Source organism: Microcaecilia unicolor, chromosome 2 (assembly GCF_901765095.1).
Source record: "Microcaecilia unicolor chromosome 2, aMicUni1.1, whole genome shotgun sequence".
In the NCBI taxonomy this organism is placed as follows: domain Eukaryota; kingdom Metazoa; phylum Chordata; class Amphibia; order Gymnophiona; family Siphonopidae; genus Microcaecilia; species Microcaecilia unicolor.
This window is the reverse complement of record NC_044032.1, coordinates 296,421,801-296,444,118: the sequence shown is the minus strand read 5'-3', so window position 1 is coordinate 296,444,118 and position 22,318 is coordinate 296,421,801. Positions and strand designations below refer to the sequence as shown.

Below are 22,318 nucleotides of genomic sequence, written 5' to 3'. Positions count from 1 at the left end.
AGAGAACACATAGAGCAGATCCAACTCCAGCCAACACTGGAGAACTGTGTCAATCCCCTTTGAATTTTTGCATTGCTGTGTGTTAGCATGCGGTCTCCAACTGGCATCCCCCAGCATTCTGTGATTTTCTGGAAGGCCCAGAAGACAACTTCTACTCTCCCGTATCTAGAAAGTTTCTGCTGCGATAATCTGCCTGCGTGTTTAACTCTCCAGCACAGTGCGCTGCCAAAACAGCAGGGACATGTCGCTCTGCGCAACCTCACAAAAAAAAAGGAGGTAGAAACCTCACGCTGCCGTGAGAAGTGAAACAAAAAAAGTGAGGAGAAACCAAGGAGGATGCCTTGGTTTCTCCTCACTTTTTTTGTTTCACTGCTCTGCCCAATCTAGCAGAAAGTGTGTTTCCAAGGCCAGCTGTACATTGCGCGTCCCTCTCTATCTGTTGATGTAGGCTACTGCCGTAACATTGTCCAAGAGCACCCAAACTGGGGTACGACTGAAAGGCCGAGAGAGACAGATGAACCGCCCAGAACTTCAACCGACTGATTAGCCACAAAGCCTCCTGCGGGAACCAGAAACCCTGAGAATGGTGCTGTATGTGAGCTCCCCTAGCCCTTGAGACTCACATTCGTCACTACCACCAACCATTGAAGGAATGCTAGAAGCATCTTCCGGAGTAGGGGGCTGGACTGGAGCCACCACTGCCCAAGGAAACCAAGGGAGGTGACGGTGATATTCCTGCAAACCCCAGTGGCCAGTGATGAGGCAGGAGAGAAAGAAAAGGCCATAAATGAGCCCTGGCCCACAGCACCACCTCCAAAATGGCTGCCATCAAGCCCAGGACCTGAATATAATCCCATATCCGAGGACTGGAAATTTGAAGGAGCTAACAAACCTGGAGCTGGAGCTCATCTTTCTTGTGATCTGGCAGAAACACTCTGCAAAAAAGAGCATTGAAGCAAACTAACAGATACTCCAGAGTCTGAGAAGGCTCCAATTGATTCTTGGTAAAGTTAATGGCCCATCCAAGGGACTGCAGAAAGGCGATCACCTGAGAAGTCACCCTTGAACTATCATAAGAATCCGCCTGGATTAACCAGTCCAGGTAGGGGTGCACCTTGATCTCCTCTCGTCTGAGGAAAGCTGCCACTACAACCATAACAACCATAATCTTGGAAAAGGTCCAAGGTTCCTTGGAATGGCTGAATAGCATGGCCAGAAACTGGAAGTGCCTGCCCAGAATTGTAACCCAAAAGAAATCTTTGGAGCAGGGGCCAAATGAGGATATGAAAGTAAGCCTCCTTCAGATCCAGGGATATGAGGAACTCACCCGGCCAGACTGACACTATGACTGACCAGTTTCCATGTGGAAATGCTTGATCCACAAACACCTGTTGCCATGCTTGAGGTTGAGAACTAGTCAGAAGGAGGGTCCCTTCTTGGGACCCATGAAATAGATGGAGTAGCAACCATGGCCTCGCTTGACAGTGGGCACTGGAATCATCGCCCCCCCCCCCCCCCCCCACGTCCTAGCAAGGAGTGCAGCATATCCAGAACCACCCATCACTTTACCAAAGACTTGCACAGGAATTCAAAGAAAAAATCTGCAACAGAAGAGGAGAACTCTACTTGAAAGGCCTCAAGATGACTCCCAACCCATGGGAGAGGAGTGGACCAGAAGGGCATCATTTTGAAACCCTGGAGGCAGAGGAGGATCTGAAAGGCTGACAGGAGGCTCACTTGCTAATCCAAAAGATCTGTTCTGCTGATACCGCGGCCTTTAGAAGGACACAGCATGCCCTGGTCTATACCTCTTAGACTTTCTGAAGCGTGGACATGACTGGCCACCCCAAAGTGGCCATTTAGGCTTATCCTCGGGAAGTCTCTGTGAGTTAGGGTTGCCGAGATCCTTCGCCAGCTTCTCCAGATCCTCCCCAAAGAGGAGCCTTAGTCGAAAAGTTAGCTAAAGTAAGCTTCTGCTTGGAAGCAGCATCCACTGCCCAGTAACACATTCAAAGTAAGCAGCTGGCCGTGACTGCCAATGCCATCTGCTTGGCCAATACCCAGACTAAATTGAACAATGAATTGGCCAGATTGGCCAAGCATGTTTCCATGAGTGGCAAAGTGCGTGAATACGGATATCCTGAACCGGCCATGGAATCTGCTCCCTCTGTACCCAAGATAAGGTAGCCTTGACAACATGTGAGCCACATAGAGGCCTGAAAAGCCAAAGCAGAAACCTCAAAGGACCACAGCTTCAAAAGTTGGAGAACAAGGGCAGTGTCAGGCAGATTTCTACAGTCTACGCCCTGAAAATGGCAAGGACTAATCAAGATCAGGTATACATATGTAGCATCACATCATACCTTATGTTATGTTTTTACCTTGTTGGGCAGACTGGATGGAATGTACAGGTCTTTATCTGTAGTCATCTACTATGTCAAGGCGGACTCCAACTTCCGATCCTGAACATCCTTCAGGGCAATTCCCCCTCTACCAGCAGGGTACTCATCTTAGTCACTGCAGTAACCAAGGTGTCCACTTTAAGCAGCTGCAGGTTCTCCAACTCTTCAGGCACAATAGGATTGAGCTAGTCCATGGCCGTGGCTATCCTCAAGCCAGAATATGGGGTATTCCACTGCGCTGAAATCAATTCTTGTATCACCTTGTGAACAGGAAAGGACCGAGGCAGCATCTTGGTACTAGTCATCATAGGATTGAAAACCACAGGTGACTGGGTCCCCAGAGCAGAGATATTCAGTGCCTCCAAAGCCTTGGTAATAACGGTAGGCAACTCTTCCTTGTGAAACATTCAGACCACTGTAAGGTCATCTGGCTCATGCATGGGCAGCTTCTTCTCCTCCATCCCCTCAGGCAAAAAGGAATGAACGGAAGCTGCAGAAAACTCCCCCTTCAAGGGAACAAGGAGGTGGTGATGGAGGTGGCAAAACAGGCGAATCCAAGCACCTCTGCTTCACAGATTCCAAGGAGGGAACAGCAGCGGAAGCCCCCCTGAGCTACCCCCCTCGGAATCCTGACAGCATTCCAGTAAAAAGGCCTGGCAAAGAAACAACACAAATTCAGAGGAAAAGGAGAGCCCAGCAGCAGTGTCAGGAGCTACAGCAGTAAGCAAGAGGAACCCCAAAGCTGCAGCTGCAGAATTAGCTGAAACAGATCCTGACAAAGACTCTACCCTGCAGGAGTCCAAAATGGCTGCCGGAGCATTCCCCACCTAAAGAGAGACAGACTGCAACGCACTGAGGTCTGCAGAGGGATTACCCGCACCCACCATTAATGCTGTGGAAAGTTAAGGTAAAAACCATCCTCCATACTGTTCCTGGCTAGCAAACTTGCCCTGAAAATGCAAAAATGAACCGGAAGAGAGAACTGGCCCTAAAAGAAAAATAAAAGCAAAGCCCAGGCAACACCTGACAGTAATAAAAAATTTAAAGGCATACTCACTTCAGCCCCAAAATGCATTCCATGTGCTTCAGGACTGCTCCATGTGAGGCAAATTGCTGGATTTCACTACACTCAACCCCTACGAGTGAAAATCGCTCACCACAGGATACTGTGGACAGAAGACAAAAGCCACTATTCCCTCTAAATCTTTTTATTTTTTTAAATATGAGGAAGGAGAGATTTGCATAAGATGGGGGGAGGGATCTGGCACCACCAGATGTACACCCAGATAGGCCCCAGCGCAGCCTAAGACCCCCGGCCCGAACTGAACCAGATACCCGGGACAAGAGCCACAGAATTCCAAGAGTTGTTGGGAGACAGTCTGCCACCTACTGAGATAAAGGAAAATACTGACTAACCAAGCTGCTCACCATCTTATATTAGAGTTCAGTATTGTCCACTATCTTCACCTGCTGGCAGATGGTCATAACCCAGTTGCCTATGGATTCTTCTGACTGACGACAAGAAAACTGTCAATCCTTTCAAGTATGCAACCACAACCCAAGTCAGTAAAACCTGACCTGGTTCAGTGTCCTCTGAGATATCAAGGACAATGAACTTACAAATACTTTCAACTTTAAAACAGTCAAGCAATCAACAATGCAAAACACAAAAATGTGAGTCAACATCTATAAATAGTAGAATCTACAAAATGTACTTTGTAAGACATTGTTTATATACGTCACATTAATTGCTGTCCAAGTATAGAACTACATAAAATACTAAATATTTACAATATCTGGTTATATAATTTGTGTGTGTGTGCGTGCGTATATATATATATATAAAATTAATCTCCTATATTTATTTGTACATGAAAATATTAATCTTGCACATTCAGTGCTGGTATTTAACATGCTGGGACCCAGCGTAGAAAGTTTGCCCACTAGCAGTATCTTCTTAAGCTCCAGAAAAGCTTGGGGCCCAGGTCTATTGTCTTGTTTACACCCCATAACTGTATGAAGTGTGGGCCCACACTTCACACATTCATAGGATATGTTGAAAAATCATTTGGATGTTGACTGACGAATACCAGGCCAGCCATAATTTTGAATTTCTTGATTTTTATACAGCTGTACTACAATCATAATGAACATGACTTATGCTGAAAAACATTTACTTTTCCACTAAGCTCATGTTAACTCTTCCTTGCCAGCAGTTCTAGAATGTCTACTGCGACAGTGGAATAAGCAGAAGCAAAAAACTCCAAACACCAAAAGTGCTAAAAGAAACAGAACACAAACTATGTTGCTCTGAGTAGGAAAGCCCTCTGACCTAAAACTATATCATCTTTATCTATATTTAGACATAGATATCTCTCTATACAGTACAGTTACTATAGTAGCGCTACCTTAAAATTAAAAATAAAAACCTACTTCAGAAGCGATATTTGTCTTTGGCAGATCTTCAACCATGGGCTGAGATTCAATCAGTGTGAGTGCAGCTGTGCTTCCAACTTGTTTCTCATGAGAATCAATAACCAAGACATCTTTGTGTGTAAAAACAGTAGGTTCCATAGTCATGTCTCTGATAACCGGTATGCTCTCTGTCACTTTTTGGCTTACTTCCATATTGTACATATCTTTGCTGGATATCCTAAAATCTAGTGCTGGTGTTGAGGTTGCCCAAGACTGAGAGGTAGGATCAAATTTCTCCACAGGGAAAAACTGATCTTCAGCAGCAAGCTCTGGAGATAATGGAAATGAGTCTTCCCCATAGGATTCTTGTCCGACAGTCTAGAAAACAGAATTGAAAGTTTGCAAATAGCAGTGTCACAATGTTATTGAGGAAGCACTATAGTAGTCTTTTAAAAACATATTGAAAGGTTAGTTGAAAGAAAGCAGAGATCATAAACAAGACAGGACTTCCTATTTTTCAAAAAGCAGCTCACATATAGTACTGGATTTGCATTTTTCTCTGTAGTTCCATGAACCATAAACAGTCTGTAATACTATCAACATTTCCTTTACTGATGAAATCACAGAGTTGCAATATAAGCTAATCACTGGCACAAAGCAAACCAAAACTATAAAATAGTTCTTGTTACATAATTACAAACTAAACCAATTGAAGGAAGAGTATATTCAGGCTGTAAATAATAATATCCACGAGGGTATCCCGTAATAAAAATATGAAGGATATTAGTATTATATAAGGGCAAGATTCGGAACAAAAATCTGTGGTTACCCCATGGGATTTTGGTTAATTTCTGTAGAAATTCACTATAGGCTGACTACAATGGTGTTCTTATGCAGGTTGCTGTGGGGTACTGTTGACTGCCAGCAGGTTCACAGGCTCAGCAACATATAGTATGCGTATATACTCAGTTACTGGGCTGAAGTGAATTCTTTGTTTTTAGTAGACCAAGGATTCTTCATACTATTTTTAAAATACAAATTGCAAAAACAGGTCAGAAAGCAATACAAGAACCATGTAACTCAGCAGACTGTTTTGATAATATAAGACCTAGAAGCTACTTTTGTTACTTTGAATTAGTTTGTTTTTGTATGGATTTATTTAAGTTGTGTGGTTTGGCTTACTTCTCCTTTTGGAGTCACATCTCATTTAGGGCTTAAGGGATTATTATGACCCATATTTTAGATGTTTCCTGATGGTTAAAAGAGGCTCAGATGTTTAAATACCATTTTATAACAGGGGCATTTCAGGTATCAGATAGGTTAAGTGCATCTAGACTGCAAGGGAGCAGTGAAAGGGCAGACAGAGAGTGGTCTAGGTGGGATGACAATACAGACATGCAGCCCACTAGAGAAGGAAAATATCTACTGAACACGTATGAAAGTGTAAACTGCTTTGGTTGTATCATAGAAAGGCAGTATATCAAGAATATCAAACATATTCTCCACTCGTGAATCTGCTTTTTGTTACCTGGATCCTAAATTATGGAATGAGTTAACACTTTCCATCAGAAACCAGCCTTCCCTTCCCAAATTCAAACAAGCTCTCAAAATCCGTTTTTTTTCTATTTTTTTCCAGTCTCTACCTAATATTTTTCTTGTTTCCTCTATTATTAGTTTAGATTTTAAATGATGTATTTGAATTTTTTTTTTTTTTTTTAGATTTTATTATAAACTAATTTTTGCCTCTATCCCAGGCTTCAGCAGTATTTGAGCAAATAAATACACAAACATTCTCTGTTTCACAAAGGGAATCCATGCCTGTAGTGGGAAACCTAGATGTTGGCACTCAGACTTGCCCCAAGGTGTTAAGTGTCTGCATCACTAGCAGTAGTAAATCTCAATACCTGGGGTCCTGTGATATTTTGAGAGACCCAAGAGACAATGTTTTATCTGTATTGTGCCTGAGAGAGAGAAAAGACTGAGAAACCTCCTGGATTCTGAAGTCTGCATTCCCTAGACCTCTTGCTAATGGATTAAGCCTCAGGAGAGTGCTGCCCCATGATGACAAAGAACTTAAACAAATTTTTTAACAAGGGTTCCAAAATATTTTCCCCAGATCACACAGGGCTAGGGACACAGCAACAAAAAAGTGTTTTGAAGTAATTCTTAAAAGCAGAAGTCACAGGATTCACAAGGCAAAAAATCCACGAAGAATTTCCTACAGGATTCAATACTAAACAGGGAAACTTTGGTATACATACTGCAAGCATGAAGTATGTTGATCAGTAAAGGGGGAGGGAAGAATAAAAGAAAACACTAAGCAACTTGAACATAGAGATTTCATTCCCTCCTAAAACAGAGCATCCAAGTTACCAAATTCCAGGAGGGAGATTTTTGGCCAGATCTGATTTCTGGCAATCTCATTCTGATGGAGTATGGGACCTGCAGCACTGATTTCAATGGATAGAATCAGGGACTATATAAGAACAAATGAACATGAGAATAGCCGGTGCTTTAAACATTTTTAAAAATGATCCAGAAATGGGAATGAGTAAATTGTTCACATCTGCAAATGACACAAAATTATTCAAAGTTGTTGAATCTTATGTTTCTAGTTACAGAGATGTGCAGCCAAAATGATTAAGGGGATGTAATGACTCTCATATAAAAAAAGCAAAAGTAGTAAGGACTCTTCTGCTTGGAGAAGAGATAACTGAGGTGAGATATGATAGAAGTCAATAAAATCCTGAGTGGAATGGGATAAGTAAACTTTTGCAGGATAGTAGACATAGGAGTAATGTCAGGAAATGATTTCTTCACAGAAAGGGTAGTGGATGCCTAGATTGCCCTTCCAGTAGAAGCGGTGGAGACAAAAATGGTGAGGGAATTCAAACATGTGTGGGATAAACACAGGGCATGCCTAAATAGCAAGAAGAAATATAATATGACTTTTGAGGTGTTATGTTGGGCAACAGTAGTTGGTAACTAAGGTCACACTGAAAACAGACTATGGTCTGTGCCCCGCAAATAGAGAAAGATAGATGTAGATTTGACAACTCCAGTAGCTGGGACTGAAGGCCAGTGCTGGGCAGACTTCTAAAGTTGGTGTCCTGCAAATGGCAAAGGGCAAATGAAGATCAAGTCTGCATATTGTATATCATCATTATCGTATGCTACGACAGGCATGTAGTCAGACCTCAGGTTTTGGGGGGAGCCTAAACCCAAAGTGTGTGTGGGGGGGGGGGGGGGGGGCACACAATTTTGCCTCACCTACCTGCCACTCTCCAACCCAACTCCACATACCTGGGTTGGCGGGGGATCTCCATGCCCTGCCAGTTGAAGCCCTCCTCCCTGAGCCGCCATGCTGCCTGCCTGGGTGCATGTTCAGTTTTTGTGAAATTGAGGTTGCATGAGGGAGGCCCGCTCCCTGAACATGCTCAGTTTTCACATGTGCACAGGAGGAGCAAATCTCCCTTGTGCATACTCAATTTCACTAAAACCAAGCATGTGAGTGAGGGGGAGGGGCATGGCAGGCAGCGCGGCGGCTCTGAAAACAAGCAACGGTTGGAGGAAAGCTTCGGCTGGCAGGGCTTGGGGACCCCTGCCAGCCAAACCTGCAGACTGCATATCAATTTGGGGGGGGGGGGCCTGAACCCAAATCGGGGGGCCCAAGCCTCTCATGCCTACGCCACTGTGCTACAAATGAGGGCATTATGCATCTCGGAGGGGGGGAGGGGAGAATACCTTTTTATAAAAAATTGTTTTTATTTAGTAAATTCAAACAAAATAATCAGGTAATCACTTGTACAGAATGCTAAATAGAGAAAAGCCCCAAAATTAGGAAATCAAATATATGGTCGCTTTGATTAAGTTTCCCCGTTATTAAAGTAACATCACTGGTTACAGCGAATGCTACATACCTGTAGAAGGTATTCTCCGAGGACAGCAGGCTGATTGTTCTCACTGATGGGTGACGTCCACGGCAGCCCCTCCAATCGGAAACTTCACTAGCAAAAGCCTTTGCTAGTCCTCGCGCGTCCATGCGCACCGCGCATGCGCGGCCGTCTTCCCGCCTGAACCGGCTCGTGTTCGTCAGTCCCGTATGTAGCAAGACAAAGACAAGGGAAGACACAACTCCAAAGGGGAGGCGGGCGGGTTTGTGAGAACAATCAGCCTGCTGTCCTCGGAGAATACCTTCTACAGGTAAGTAGCATTCGCTTTCTCCGAGGACAAGCAGGCTGCTTGTTCTCACTGATGGGGTATCCCTAGCTCCCAGGCTCACTCAAAACAACAACCATGGTCAATTGGGCCTCGCAACGGCGAGGACATAACTGAGATTGACCTAAAAAATTTACCAACTAACTGAGAGTGCAGCATGGAACAGAACAAACAGGGCCCTCGGGGGGTGGAGTTGGATCCTAAAGCCCAAACAGGTTCTGAAGAACTGACTGCCCGAACCGACTGTCGCGTCGGGTATCCTGCTGCAGGCAGTAATGAGATGTGAATGTGTGGACAGATGACCACGTCGCAGCTTTGCAAATTTCTTCAATAGAGGCTGACTTCAAGTGGGCTACCGACGCAGCCATGGCTCTAACATTATGAGCCGTGACATGACCCTCAAGAGCCAGCCCCGCCTGGGCATAAGTGAAGGAAATGCAATCTGCTAGCCAATTGGATATGGTGCGTTTCCCTACAGCCACTCCCCTCCTATTGGGATCAAAAGAAACAAACAATTGGGCGGACTGTCTGTGGGGCTGTGTCCGCTCCAGATAGAAGGCCAATGCTCTCTTGCAGTCCAATGTGTGCAGCTGACGTTCAGCAGGGCAGGAATGAGGACGGGGAAAGAATGTTGGCAAGACAATTGACTGGTTCAGATGGAACTCCGACACGACCTTTGGCAAGAACTTAGGGTGAGTGCGGAGGACTACTCTGTTATGATGAAATTTGGTGTAAGGGGCCTGGGCTACCAGGGCCTGAAGTTCACTGACTCTACGAGCTGAAGTAACTGCCACCAAGAAAATGACCTTCCAGGTCAAGAACTTCAGATGGCAGGAATTCAGTGGCTCAAAAGGAGGTTTCATCAGCTGGGTGAGAACGACATTGAGATCCCATGACACTGTAGGAGGCTTGACAGGGGGCTTTGACAAAAGCAAACCTCTCATGAAGCGAACAACTAAAGGCTGCCTTGAGATCGGCTTACCTTCCACACGGTAATGGTATGCACTGATTGCACTAAGGTGAACCCTTACAGAGTTGGTCTTGAGACCAGACTCAGACAAGTGCAGAAGGTATTCAAGCAGGGTCTGTGTAGGACAAGAGCGAGGATCTAGGGCCTTGCTGTCACACCAGACGGCAAACCTCCTCCATAGAAAGAAGTAACTCCTCTTAGTGGAATCTTTCCTGGAAGCAAGCAAGATGCGGGAGACACCCTCTGACAGACCCAAAGAGGCAAAGTCTACGCTCTCAACATCCAGGCCGTGAGAGCCAGGGACCGGAGGTTGGGATGCAGAAGTGCCCCTTCGTCCTGTGTGATGAGGGTCGGAAAAGACTCCAATCTCCACGGTTCTTCGGAGGACAACTCCAGAAGAAGAGGGAACCAGATCTGACGCGGCCAAAAAGGAGCAATCAGAATCATGGTGCCTCGGTCTTGCTTGAGTTTCAACAAAGTCTTCCCCACCAGAGGTATGGGAGGATAAGCATACAGCAGACCTTCCCCCCAGTCCAGGAGGAAGGCATCCGATGCCAGTCTGCCGTGGGCCTGAAGCCTGGAACAGAACTGAGGGACTTTGTGGTTGGCTCGAGATGCGAAGAGGTCTACCAAGGGGGTGCCCCACACCTGGAAGATCTGTCGCACTACACGGGAATTGAGCGACCACTCGTGAGGTTGCATAATCCTGCTCAACCTGTCGGCCAGACTGTTGTTTACGCCTGCCAGATATGTGGCTTGGAGCACCATGCCGTGACGGCGAGCCCAGAGCCACATGCTGACGGCTTCCTGACACAGGGGGCGAGATCCGGTGCCTCCCTGCTTGTTGACGTCTGAATTTGGACAATTTGGTGGGACAGCCGATCTCTGAAAGCCTTCAGAGCGTTCCAGATCGCTCACAACTCCAGAAGATTGATCTGCAGATCGCGTTCCTGGAGGGACCAGCTTCCTTGGGTGTGAAGCCCATCGACATGAGCTCCCCATCCCAGGAGAGACGCATCCGTGGTCAGCACTTTTTGTGGCTCAGGAATTTGGAAAGGACGTCCCAGAGTCAAATTGGACCAAATCGTCCACCAATACAGGGATCTGAGAAAACTCGTGGACAGGTGGATCACGTCTTCTAGATCCCCAGCAGCCTGAAACCACTGGGAAGCTAGGGTCCATTGAGCAGATCTCATGTGAAGGCGGGCCATGGGAGTCACATGGACTGTGGAGGCCATGTGGCCCAGCAATCTCAACATCTGCCGAGCTGTGATCTGCTGTGACGCTCGCACCCGCGAGACGAGGGACAACAAGTTGTTGGCTCTCGCCTCTGGGAGATAGGCGCGAGCCGTCCGAGAATCCAGCAGAGCTCCTATGAATTCGAGTTTCTGCACTGGGAGAAGATGGGACTTTGGATAATTTATCACAAACCCCAGTAGCTCCAGGAGGCGAATAGTCATCTGCATGGACTGCAGGGCTCCTGCCTCGGATGTGTTCTTCACCAGCCAATCGTCGAGATATGGGAACACGTGCACCCCCAGCCTGCGAAGTGCCGCTGCTACTACAGCCAAGCACTTTGTGAACACCCTGGGCGCAGAGGCGAGCCCAAAGGGTAGCACACAGTACTGGAAGTGACGTGTGCCCAGCTGAAATCGCAGATACTGCCTGAGAGCTGGCAGTATCGGGATGTGTGTGTAGGCATCCTTTAAGTCCAGAGAGCATAGCCAATCGTTTTCCTGAATCATGGGAAGAAGGGTGCCCAGAGAAAGCATCCTGAACTTTTCTTTGACGAGTTATTTGTTCAGGGCCCTTAGGTCTAGGATGGGACGCATCCCCCCTGTTTTCTTTTCCACAAGGAAGTACCTGGAATAGAATCCCAGCCCTTCTTGCCCGGATGGCACGGGCTCGACCGCATTGGCGCTGAGAAGGGCGGAGAGTTCCTCTGCAAGTACCTGCTTGTGCTGGAAGCTGTAAGACTGAGCTCCCGGTGGACAATTTGGAGGTTTTGAGGCCAAATTGAGGGTGTATCCTTGCCGGACTATTTGGAGAACCCACTGATCGGAGGTTATGAGAGGCCACCTTTGGTGAAAAGCTTTCAACCTCCCTCCGACTGGCAGGTCGCCCGGCACTGACACTTGGATGTCGGCTATGCTCTGCTGGAGCCAGTCAAAAGCTCGTCCCTTGCTTTTGCTGGGGAGCCGAGGGGCCTTGCTGAGGCGCACGCTGCTGACGAGAGCGAGCGCGCTGGGGCTTAGCCTGGGCCGCAGGCTGTCGAGAAGGAGGATTGTACCTACGTTTGCCAGAAGAGTAGGGAACAGTCTTCCTTCCCCCGAAAAATCTTCTACCTGTAGAGGTAGAGGCTGAAGGCTGCCGGCGGGAGAACTTGTCGAATGCGGTGTCCCGCTGCTGGAGCTGCTCTACCACCTGTTCGACTTTCTCTCCAAAAATATTATCCGCACGGCAAGGCGAGTCCGCAATCCGCTGCTGGATTCTATTCTCCAGGTCGGAGGCACGCAGCCATGAGAGCCTGCGCATCACCACACCTTGAGCAGCGGCCCTGGATGCAACATCAAAGGTGTCATATACCCCTCTGGCCAGGAATTTTCTGCACGCCTTCAGCTGCCTGACCACCTCCTGAAAAGGCTTGGCTTGCTCAGGGGGGAGCGCATCAACCAAGCCCGCCAACTGCCGCACATTGTTCCGCATGTGTATGCTCGTGTAGAGCTGGTAGGACTGAATTTTGGCCACGAGCATAGAGGAATGGTAGGCCTTCCTCCCAAAGGAGTCTAAGGTTCTAGAGTCTTTGCCCGGAGGCGCCGAAGCATGCTCTCTAGAACCCTTAGCCTTCTTTAGGGCCAGATCCACAACTCCAGAGTCATGAGGCAACTGAGTGCGCATCAGCTCTGGGTCCCCATGGATCCGGTACTGGGACTCGATCTTCTTGGGAATGTGGGGATTAGTTAGAGGCTTGGTCCAGTTCGCCAGCAATGTCTTTTTAAGGACATGGTGCATGGGTACAGTGGACGCTTCCTTAGGTGGAGAAGGATAGTCCAGGAGCTCAAACATTTCAGCCCTGGGCTCGTCCTCCACAACCACCGGGAAGGGGATGGCCGTAGACATCTCCCGGACAAAGGAGGCAAAAGACAGACTCTCGGGAGGAGAAAGCTGTCTCTCAGGAGAGGGAGTGGGATCGGAAGGAAGACCTTCAGACTCCTCGTCAGAGAAATATCTGGGGTCTTCTTCCTCTTCCCACGAGGCCTCACCCTCGGTGTCAGACACAAGTTCACGGACTTGTGTCTGCAACCTCGCCCGACTCGACTCTGTGGAGCCACGTCCACGATGGGGGCGTCGAGAGGTAGACTCCCTCGCCCGCATCGGCGAAGCTCCCTCCGCCGACGTAGTCGGGGAGCCTTCCTGGGAGGCGGCGGCAGCCGGTACCGCACGCGGTACCGACGCCGGAGACCTCACCTCGGGCGATGGGCCAGCCGGCGCCACGCTCGACGGTACCGGTGGCGCAAGAACCGCCGGTACCGGAGGGTTAGGGCGCAACAGCTCTCCCAGAATCTCTGGGAGAACGGCCCGGAGGCTCTCGTTCAGAGCGGCTGCAGAGAAAGGCATGGAGGTCGATGCAGGCGTCGACGTCAGAACCTGTTCCGGGCGTGGAGGCTGTTCCGGGCTGTCCAGAGTGGAGCGCATCGACACCTCCTGAACAGAGGGTGAGCGGTCCTCTCGGTGCCGATGCCTGCTGGGTGCCGACTCCCTCGGCGACCCAGAGCTCTCGGTGCCGACACGGGAAGGGGACCGATGACGATGCTTCTTCGACTTCTTGGAACGAAGCATGTCACCGGAGCTTCCCGGCACCGACGAGGAGGACGTAGAATCCAGTCGTCGCTTCCTCGGGGCCGAGGCCGAAGGAGGTCGGTCTCGGGGGGGCTGTACCGCAGGAGCCCTCAGGGTAGGGGGAGACCCACCCGAAGGCTCACCGCCACCAGCAGGGGAATGGACAGCCCTCACCTGCACTCCAGACGAAGCACCACCGTCCGACGACATCAGCAGACGAGGTCCCGGTACCACCAACGTCGATGCAGCTGTCTGATGTCTCGGCGCCGATGCAGAGGGTCGATGCCTCGATGCACTGGCGGCCGAGGATGAAGCTCTGGACGCTGAAGACGTCGATGCACTCGATACCCCCGGTGCCGATGCCGACGAAGAGCCCGAGAACAAACGTTCCATTGGGCCAATCTCGCTACCTGAGTCCGCTTTTGCAAAAAGGAACACAGACTACAGGCCTGCGGGCGGTGCCCAGCCCCCAAGCACTGAAGACACGACGCGTGCCTGTCAGTGAGCGAGATGACCCGGGCGCACTGGGTGCACTTCTTGAAGCCGCTGGGAGACTTCGATGTCATGGGCGGAAAAATCACGCCAGCGAGATCAAAAGTCGAAATGGCGGAAAAGGCACCGAAAAAACAAGGGGAAGAAAACTTCGACCCGAGGCCTAAAAGCGGCCTACCCCGACGACGAAAGAAAACTTACTGGGGCGAAAAAGCTGAAAATAGCGGAGGGAAAAAAGACCACAGAGTCTTTTTCCACACAGAATGTTTTTTTTTTTTTTTTTTTAACAACACGACGAACGCGCGAGGTCGACTTTGCGGGGCCCGACACGGCGAAAACACGACCGTACCGAGCGCGGACAAAAGAAGACTGACGAACACGAGCCGGTTCGGGCGGGAAGACGGCCGCGAATGCGCGGTGCGCATGGACGCGCGAGGACTAGCAAAGGCTTTTGCTAGTGAAGTTTCCGATTGGAGGGGCTGCCGTGGACGTCACCCATCAGTGAGAACAAGCAGCCTGCTTGTCCTCGGAGAATGGTTGTTTCCAGGATAAAGCTCAAGATCTTCACTATGGTTCCCCTCCATACCTTTCACCTCACATTATACCCTATACTCCAGTATGCACTTTATGACCGCCTGATGATCGTCACCTCTGCCTCCCTTCTCTCTCCTCAGCACATCTAGAGTATACTTGGATCCTCAGTTTTTTTTTCTACTTGGCACCTTCCCTTTGGAATTCCCTCCCCAAGAATTTGCAACTAGCATTGTCCTCTCTCAAATTCAAAGCAGGTCCAAAGACAAATCTATTCTCATCTACCTCTGCTATATAATTTTACTGGACATCTCATGTTTCTAGTTCTTATCTTCCCTGTCATTATTGTAGTTCCTTTCCTTTTCTGCATCGCTCACAGTATATTAAATGTAATAAACCATAATAGCTAAAGTACACTATAAAGGGATCCAATATTAAATGGAGACCAAGAAAATCCTCTAAACAAAGGAAATTAAGGAAAATTAGCTTTGTACTAAAAGAAGCTTTGCACTAAGCTTATACACCCCCTTCTACTTCTTAAAGTACTACTATAAACTTAGTCAAAAGCCAAAAATGTTAAATGCAGAAAATATATGTATGAGACTGACAGTTTACAATACATTTGCAGGCAAATTTCAGATAAAAATTAACTCTCAACTACAAAACTCCTGGACAACCATAAATAATTTTTCTCTTGACCTGAAATATAACTTAAGTAAAATTCCACCCCACCCCTCCCCCTGATATTCAGCCCATGGCGGGCAGTGATATTCCAGCGACCGCCATTCAATATCCAGGGTCTTGGGTTTTTTTTTAAACTGCTAAAGAGTTAACCAGTTATGCAGATACCCAGTGCTAACCGGTTAACTTTTAACCGGTTAAAGATAAGACAGCTATTTGCGCAGTCCTATTTGACCACAAAACTTATCCAATTAGGCACAAAAGACTGGCACCTAACCAGATAAGTCATGCTTACCAGCAATATTCAGTGATTAGGCGCCGATATGCTTTTTAACTAGTCAGTGGCCATCTGTCCGGTTAAATAGCTGTAAATATTGGAGGGAATGTGTCTATCAGTGCTTGTCACTAGTGTTACAACCAAAGTAGCTCTAGATCAGTATTCTTCAATGCAAGGCCCGGGGGCCAATAGTGGCCCCTGAAGACCACTGGGGCAGCCCTCACTGACATTGTAGCTTTTTTTCTGCTACATTCTGTCTCTCTACCCAAGCTCACAACAAAGGGAGAAGTGAATGGGAGGAACAGCCACATGCTTGGCACTTAACAGACAAAGAAAATATATTTGGAAAAGCCCTCCTCCTTGAGGATACACCAAATAAATAATTTAAAGGTGTGCTGCTGGGGATAGATGCCACTGACATACACTGGTTAGCAGTGTTGTGGCCCCATATGAGAAAATATTTAGTGGTTCTCCCTCAGCTCATTTGGATCCAAAGTGACCCCGTCTTAAAAATTAGCGAAGACCATTGCTCTAGAGTGATCAAACTGCCCCTCTTCACTTTCCTCCACTTCCAAAGAATCAGTTGTAAGTTCACCCCTTTCCATATGCCCTCCCTTCTTCTGAGTAGGCAAATAATAAATAAATGTACAATCAATGGATGTACATATAATAATTTCAAGTGTTCTATATAGTTCTTGAAGCATTCTTCAGTAGATATAGCCAACAAACAAGGGAAGTTCAAAACTCTTACGTTCACACTTCTAATGTTAATTTTCAACACTTTCAATCTTAAGAATTGCAGAAAGATTTGTCATACAAACAGTTTGGGCTTTTTGAATTTAGGCCACAGATTGAAGAACATTATGTATCTTGCTAGTTTCTGATTTCAATTTAGAAAATTCTCTTTCCAGACTTTTAATTTTTGTTTCCACATCATTTACATCTTTTGCTTTTCATATTTCTTTAATTATTGACTATTTGGCTCCTAAGATAATTGTGGCCGAAATCAAAAATTGTATTTATTTTAAGCATTTTTCTGTATCACTGTTATGATGTAACTGTAAATTGGATATACCATAATAAAGTTAAAAAATAATAGGTATAAACTTGCTATATCAAATATGCATCAAAAATAATGAATGGGTCAAATATTTATTTTAAACTTAAGTACGTATGAATACATAATTTGCACTATGGGGTCCTTTTACAAAGCTGAGACAAGCGGTAGTGCCTTTTTACCGCAGTTTACAAGGGTTTACCGAAGGATGCACTCAGGTATGCTGCAGTAAGTTCCAAAGGTGTACACACTATTCATGTGCTAAAAAAATAATATTTTTTGGTTGAGGGGCGTGTCTGGAGGCAAACAGTGGGCATGTCTGTGCTAATCAGTAAGCACATCTACCTTACCGCACACTAACTGATTAGTGCCGGATTACCACATGAGCCCTTACTGCCTCGAAAAGGGTGGCAGCAAGCGCTCACAAGGGAATTGTTTCTAATGGCAACCTGCTAACGGTGACATTAGCACATGGCAAATAATACTGAAAATAGAAAATCACCCATTTCTCTGCTGATATACAAATAGCCTTAGCATGCAGGGAAAAAAAACGTGTAAGGATATACTAAGTCCACTTTCTACCGCAGCTTTATAAAAGATCCCTACATAATTAAACCAGAATTATACATTGCTTTAACTTGCATATTTTACATTATTACATTTTCTATTTCTATTTTACATGTTTATTTCAAAAGTTAAAATGTCTAAAATAGAGGAAGTGACGTCACGCTAACAAATGGAGCGGTGAAAACAGAGCTCCTGTCCATCAGCTTTAAAATAGCGATTATATAGCGTTCCAGTCCCTGGGGGAAAAGCGGAAAACGCCGAGTTTGGCAGGTGAAAGCACGCCGAGTTTGGCAGGTGAAAGCACGCCGAGCTGAAAGATGTCGCAATCAAAAATTAAAACGCCGGATTTAGCTGTTTTTTCCTACCAGCAAAAAGCAAAAACCGATGGATCAGTGGCGGAAGAAGATGGCGCCCATGCGTCGACAATAGCACAAAAAGACCCAGAACCAACACGAGGCGAGCTATCGATCGACAGAGCTGAGGCAAAGCCCGAGGTATGGGAAAAATTATGCACTTGGTTCCAGGAAATAAAAACGGAACTAAAGGAAATGCGCAAAGACTTTGCTCAATTGAGTGCCGAGCTAAGAGGGGAAATATCAGAACTGGGCAGCCGAGTAATGGAGATTGAAAATGGCCAGGAAGAACAAGTAGAAGTGAATAAGGCAGTTGAACAGCAGCTTACTGAGTGAAAAGCAGAAGCCCAGTACCTCATGGATAAAATTGAGGACTTGGAGAAACGGAGCAGACGCTCCACTATCCGAATTTGTGGGGTACCCGAATCGACGGAATTTAATAACTGTGAAGAAATAGTGCAGTCTATAGCAGCGCAAGTTCTATCCACAGAGGACCAGCCTTATGATAAAGCTAATATTCACCTAGAGCGTGCGCATCGCGCATTGGGCGCCAGGAGACCAAACCAGCCAAAAGATATAGTGGCCTGCTTCACAGACTTCAAATTAAAAGAAGCAGTGATGAAGAAGGCGAGACTAGAGAGCCCCGTGCTCTGGGAAAGCTACCCGACTGAGCTATATCAAGATATCTCGGCCATAACCCTGAAGCGCCGGGGTGAGCTGCGCCCACTAACAGCGCAACTTAGAGAGGAAGGAGTGCCTTATAAGTGGCAATATCCCTTTGCGCTAACCTTCTCTTGTGAAGGGAAACAGAGGAGAGTGGTATTGCTCGAGGACGCGCAAGACTATCTGAAACAAAGGGAGGCAACGGATGACCCTCGACACAACGCACAAGGAGAAGCAGCACACGATAAGAAGCCCAGATGGCAAAGAGTATCGCAAGGCCGTGGTCGCCTAAGGAGATAGATATCTGGGAAGCAACTAAGCTCATCAAAAGGAAAATGAAAAGAGCAAAAGGGCACCTGACAGAAGGATGAGCGGCTTAATAGACAAATGGTGAGCGAACCACACCACGGGGATGGAATTATGGAATAAGCTGAGAGACAAATGGGAGACGTCACTCCTCTCAGCAATAGACATGCCTCAAGAGGGCTTTGGGACATGTCTTTTTTGGCAATGGGGGGAAGGGGAAGGAGGGATGGGTTGGGGTCATTATCTAAGTATCTGGTGGTTGCTGACTAGGATAGCGTACAGGGGAGGCAATTATAGTGAATGTTCAATTCTGTAACTTGGAATGTTAAGGGCCTTAATTCCCCAATAAAGCGCAAACGAATGTTTACAGGAATGTTAAGAATGAAAGGCGATGTAATTATGCTGCAGGAAACACATTTAAAACATTGTTATGAGAAAGTGCTGGTCCATAGGAGATATCCCATAGTAATACACTCCGCAAGTAGTCAAAACCAAAAAAAGGGGGTGTGCTCATGGCATTTATGGATACGCTCCCCTGGGAAATTATCAAAACAGTAACGGATAAGGCAGGCAGGTTCCTTTTGGTGGTGGCCTCACTTTATAACACACAGTATACATTTGTCACATTATATGCACCTAATGAAGGGCAGGGTGAATTTCTGGATGGAATTGAGCAAAAATTACAACAGCATGTCCAAGGTCAGCTATTGATGGAAGGAGATTTCAATCTGACAATAGATCCCCTGATGGACAACTCCTCGGGGCAAGCGGCATATGCTAGGAAAGACAGAGAGGTTCTGAGCAGCTTTATGAAACGATGGGGCTTAATAGATTTATGGAGAGCAACGCACAGGCAAGATAAAGATTTCACCTTCTACTCAGCAACACACAACTCCTATTCTAGGATAGATTTTTGGTTGGGGGATGGGGTGGTGGCCAAAGCTATGCAGCAGACACATATAGAAATACGCACATGGTCCGATCATGCCCCGGTCCTCCTAAGGTTACGGATAGGGAGAGTAGATGGGGGACAAAGATATTGGCGTCTAGATGAGGCAATGCTAAACAACCCAGAGAATGTGGGGAGGATTGAACAATATATAAAAGAATATTTGGAGTTTAATGATGTGGGAGATATCCACCCAGCGAGCCTGTGGGAAGGAATGAAGGTAGTGGTGAGAGGGCAGCTTATTGCCCTTAAGGCCCATCTGAAAAAAACAAAAGAAGCTAAGGAGTGTGAGCTGAGGGAACAGATTCAACAGGCAGAGAGGAAACATAAAGCTGACCCAGGAGATGGGAAGGCAATGACAGAACTCCATAAAACTAGATTAAAGTTAAATGAGTTACAGATGACGGAGGTGGCCCACCAATTGCAACTGGTGCAACAAGAATATTATGAGATGGGTGATAAAGCGAGTAGATTATTAGCGAATAAGCTGAAAAAGCAGGTGTCTCGTAATCAGATCCATAGTCTTATAACCCAACAAGGCCAGACTGTAACATTGACAGGTGACATTCAAGCTACTTTTCATGAATTCTATACGAGTCTGTACAAATCTGAAGTGGAGGTAACCCCTAATAATATAGAAGAATTCTTGCAGGGGATAGAGCTACCCCAGTTGACGCCAGGGGAAAGGGATAAACTATCGGCACCTATAGGGTTAGAGGAGATTAAGGATGCTATCAAAGCCCTTCCGCAGGTTAAGGCCCCTGGGCCCGATGGGTTCCCCGCTAAGATATATAAATTGTATGCTAATATTTTGGCACCACTCTTATTGCGGCTCTTTCAAACCTTTGATCAAGCGCAAGAATTGCCATACTCATGGAGAATGGCAGCGGTGACCCTATTGCTTAAGCCAGGGAAGGACCCAAAGCAGTGTGGGTCCTACAGGCCTATATCCCTCTTAAATGTAGATTATAAAATTTTCACAAAAAGTTTAGCAAATAGGATGCAAATAGTACTGCCCAAGCTAATTCATCCAGATCAGGTGGGTTTTATAACGGGGCGCCAGGCCTTTGACAATACTAGATGTTTGTTGCATTTACTCCAACAAATGAGAGACGAGCGGGAGCCAGCCGTAGTGCTATCAGTCGATGCAGAAAAAGCATTTCGACCGAGTGGAATGACCATTCTTATTTGCAATGCTACAAAGAGTCGGGATAGGGGGCTGTTACCTGAAGTGGCTGCAATTACTTTACCAGGCTCCATTGGCGGTATTAAAAGTCAATGGTTCCTATTCAGAGCCTATTAAACTCCAAAGAGGTACCAGACAGGGCTGTGCAGTTTCACCACAATTGTTTGCCCTAACAATTGAACCACTGGCCTGTATTATAAGAGTGGATACAGGAGTAAAAGGAGTGGTACGAGGAAAGAGGGAACATAAGCTAATGCTGTTTGCAGATGATGTGCTGATGACACTGACGAACCCTGAACCATCGGTGCGGCGGGCTATAGAATTAATGACACAATATGGGGAAAGGTCGGGATTCAAGGTGAATATTAATAAGACAGAGTTACTTAATATTACAATACCTGACCATGAGATAGAGCAGATGAGGGCAGCATTCCCGTTTGTGTGGGCCACAAAATCTGGGGATACAGATCACCCCTAAAGTAGAGGATCTCTATGAGGCAAATTTTCCGATGAAAATAACAGAGCTAATAGCTGAACTTGATAGGTGGGAAGGTCTAAATATTTTGTGGAAGGGTCGAATTAGCGCCGTTAAAATGATGATGCTGCCTAAAATGTTATATCTGTTTATGGTGCTCCCTATTCCTATCCCTCGGAGTTTCTTTACACGCCTCAATAGAAAGATGTTTGCTTTTATATGAAGGAAAAGGCCCCCACGGGTGAGGCGTGCTATACTGTTTCTACCACAAGAGAGGGGTGGGATGGGAGTCCCCAACTTCTTTTTATATTATCAGGCGGTCCAATTAAGAATCCTTGCCGATTGGCACCCAGCAGTTAATAAAAAATGGTTACATTGGGAAAGGGCCTGGCTTGGGATGAGAGAGGTGGGGGATCTCCTATGGATACCAAGTAAGGAACTGAGGAATATAGGGTGAAGAATGCCCATTGGACTTAGGCACATTTTATTCACCTGGTACCAAATTAGGAAACAGTGGTTCCCAGAACGCACATACTTCCATCAGACAGGGATCTGCAGGGCGCCAGGTTTTCCATTAGGAGCCACTGAGATAACCTTCAAACACTGGGCACGGGCGGGGCTCCATAAGCTGGGCCAACTGTGGGATGCTGACAAGATAATAAGCTTTACAGAACTACAGGAGGAATATGGGTTGCAGGCTAGAGATCGACAGTTCTTCAATGCCCCTACCCCTGCATGCCGGTGCATCGCCTTCTTCATTTCAAACCGGCTTCAATGACAGGGCCTCAGCACAAGCTAGCCACACAATATTTGGTGGCAGCCAAACTTGCTATAGCCAGAGACTGGAAAAACCCACAGCCGCCTGAGGTGAGGAGGGTCATGCAACGAGTGTACTTCCTATACCAGATGGCAAAACTGACAGCTATGAGAAGAGGG

At 46.7% G+C, this 22,318-nt stretch overlaps 1 protein-coding gene across 2 annotated transcripts in view; it reads right to left on the bottom strand.

Moving 5' to 3' along the window:
- Window positions 1-22,318, bottom strand: part of MPDZ (multiple PDZ domain crumbs cell polarity complex component) — a 571,809-nt gene that overhangs the window by 268,068 nt on the left and 281,423 nt on the right. For both annotated transcript variants that reach the window (XM_030194291.1, XM_030194292.1), the window contains one exon: window positions 4,836-5,195. In XM_030194291.1, the coding sequence (XP_030050151.1) occupies window positions 4,836-5,195 (360 nt within the window). The remainder of the gene's footprint in view (window positions 1-4,835; window positions 5,196-22,318) is intronic.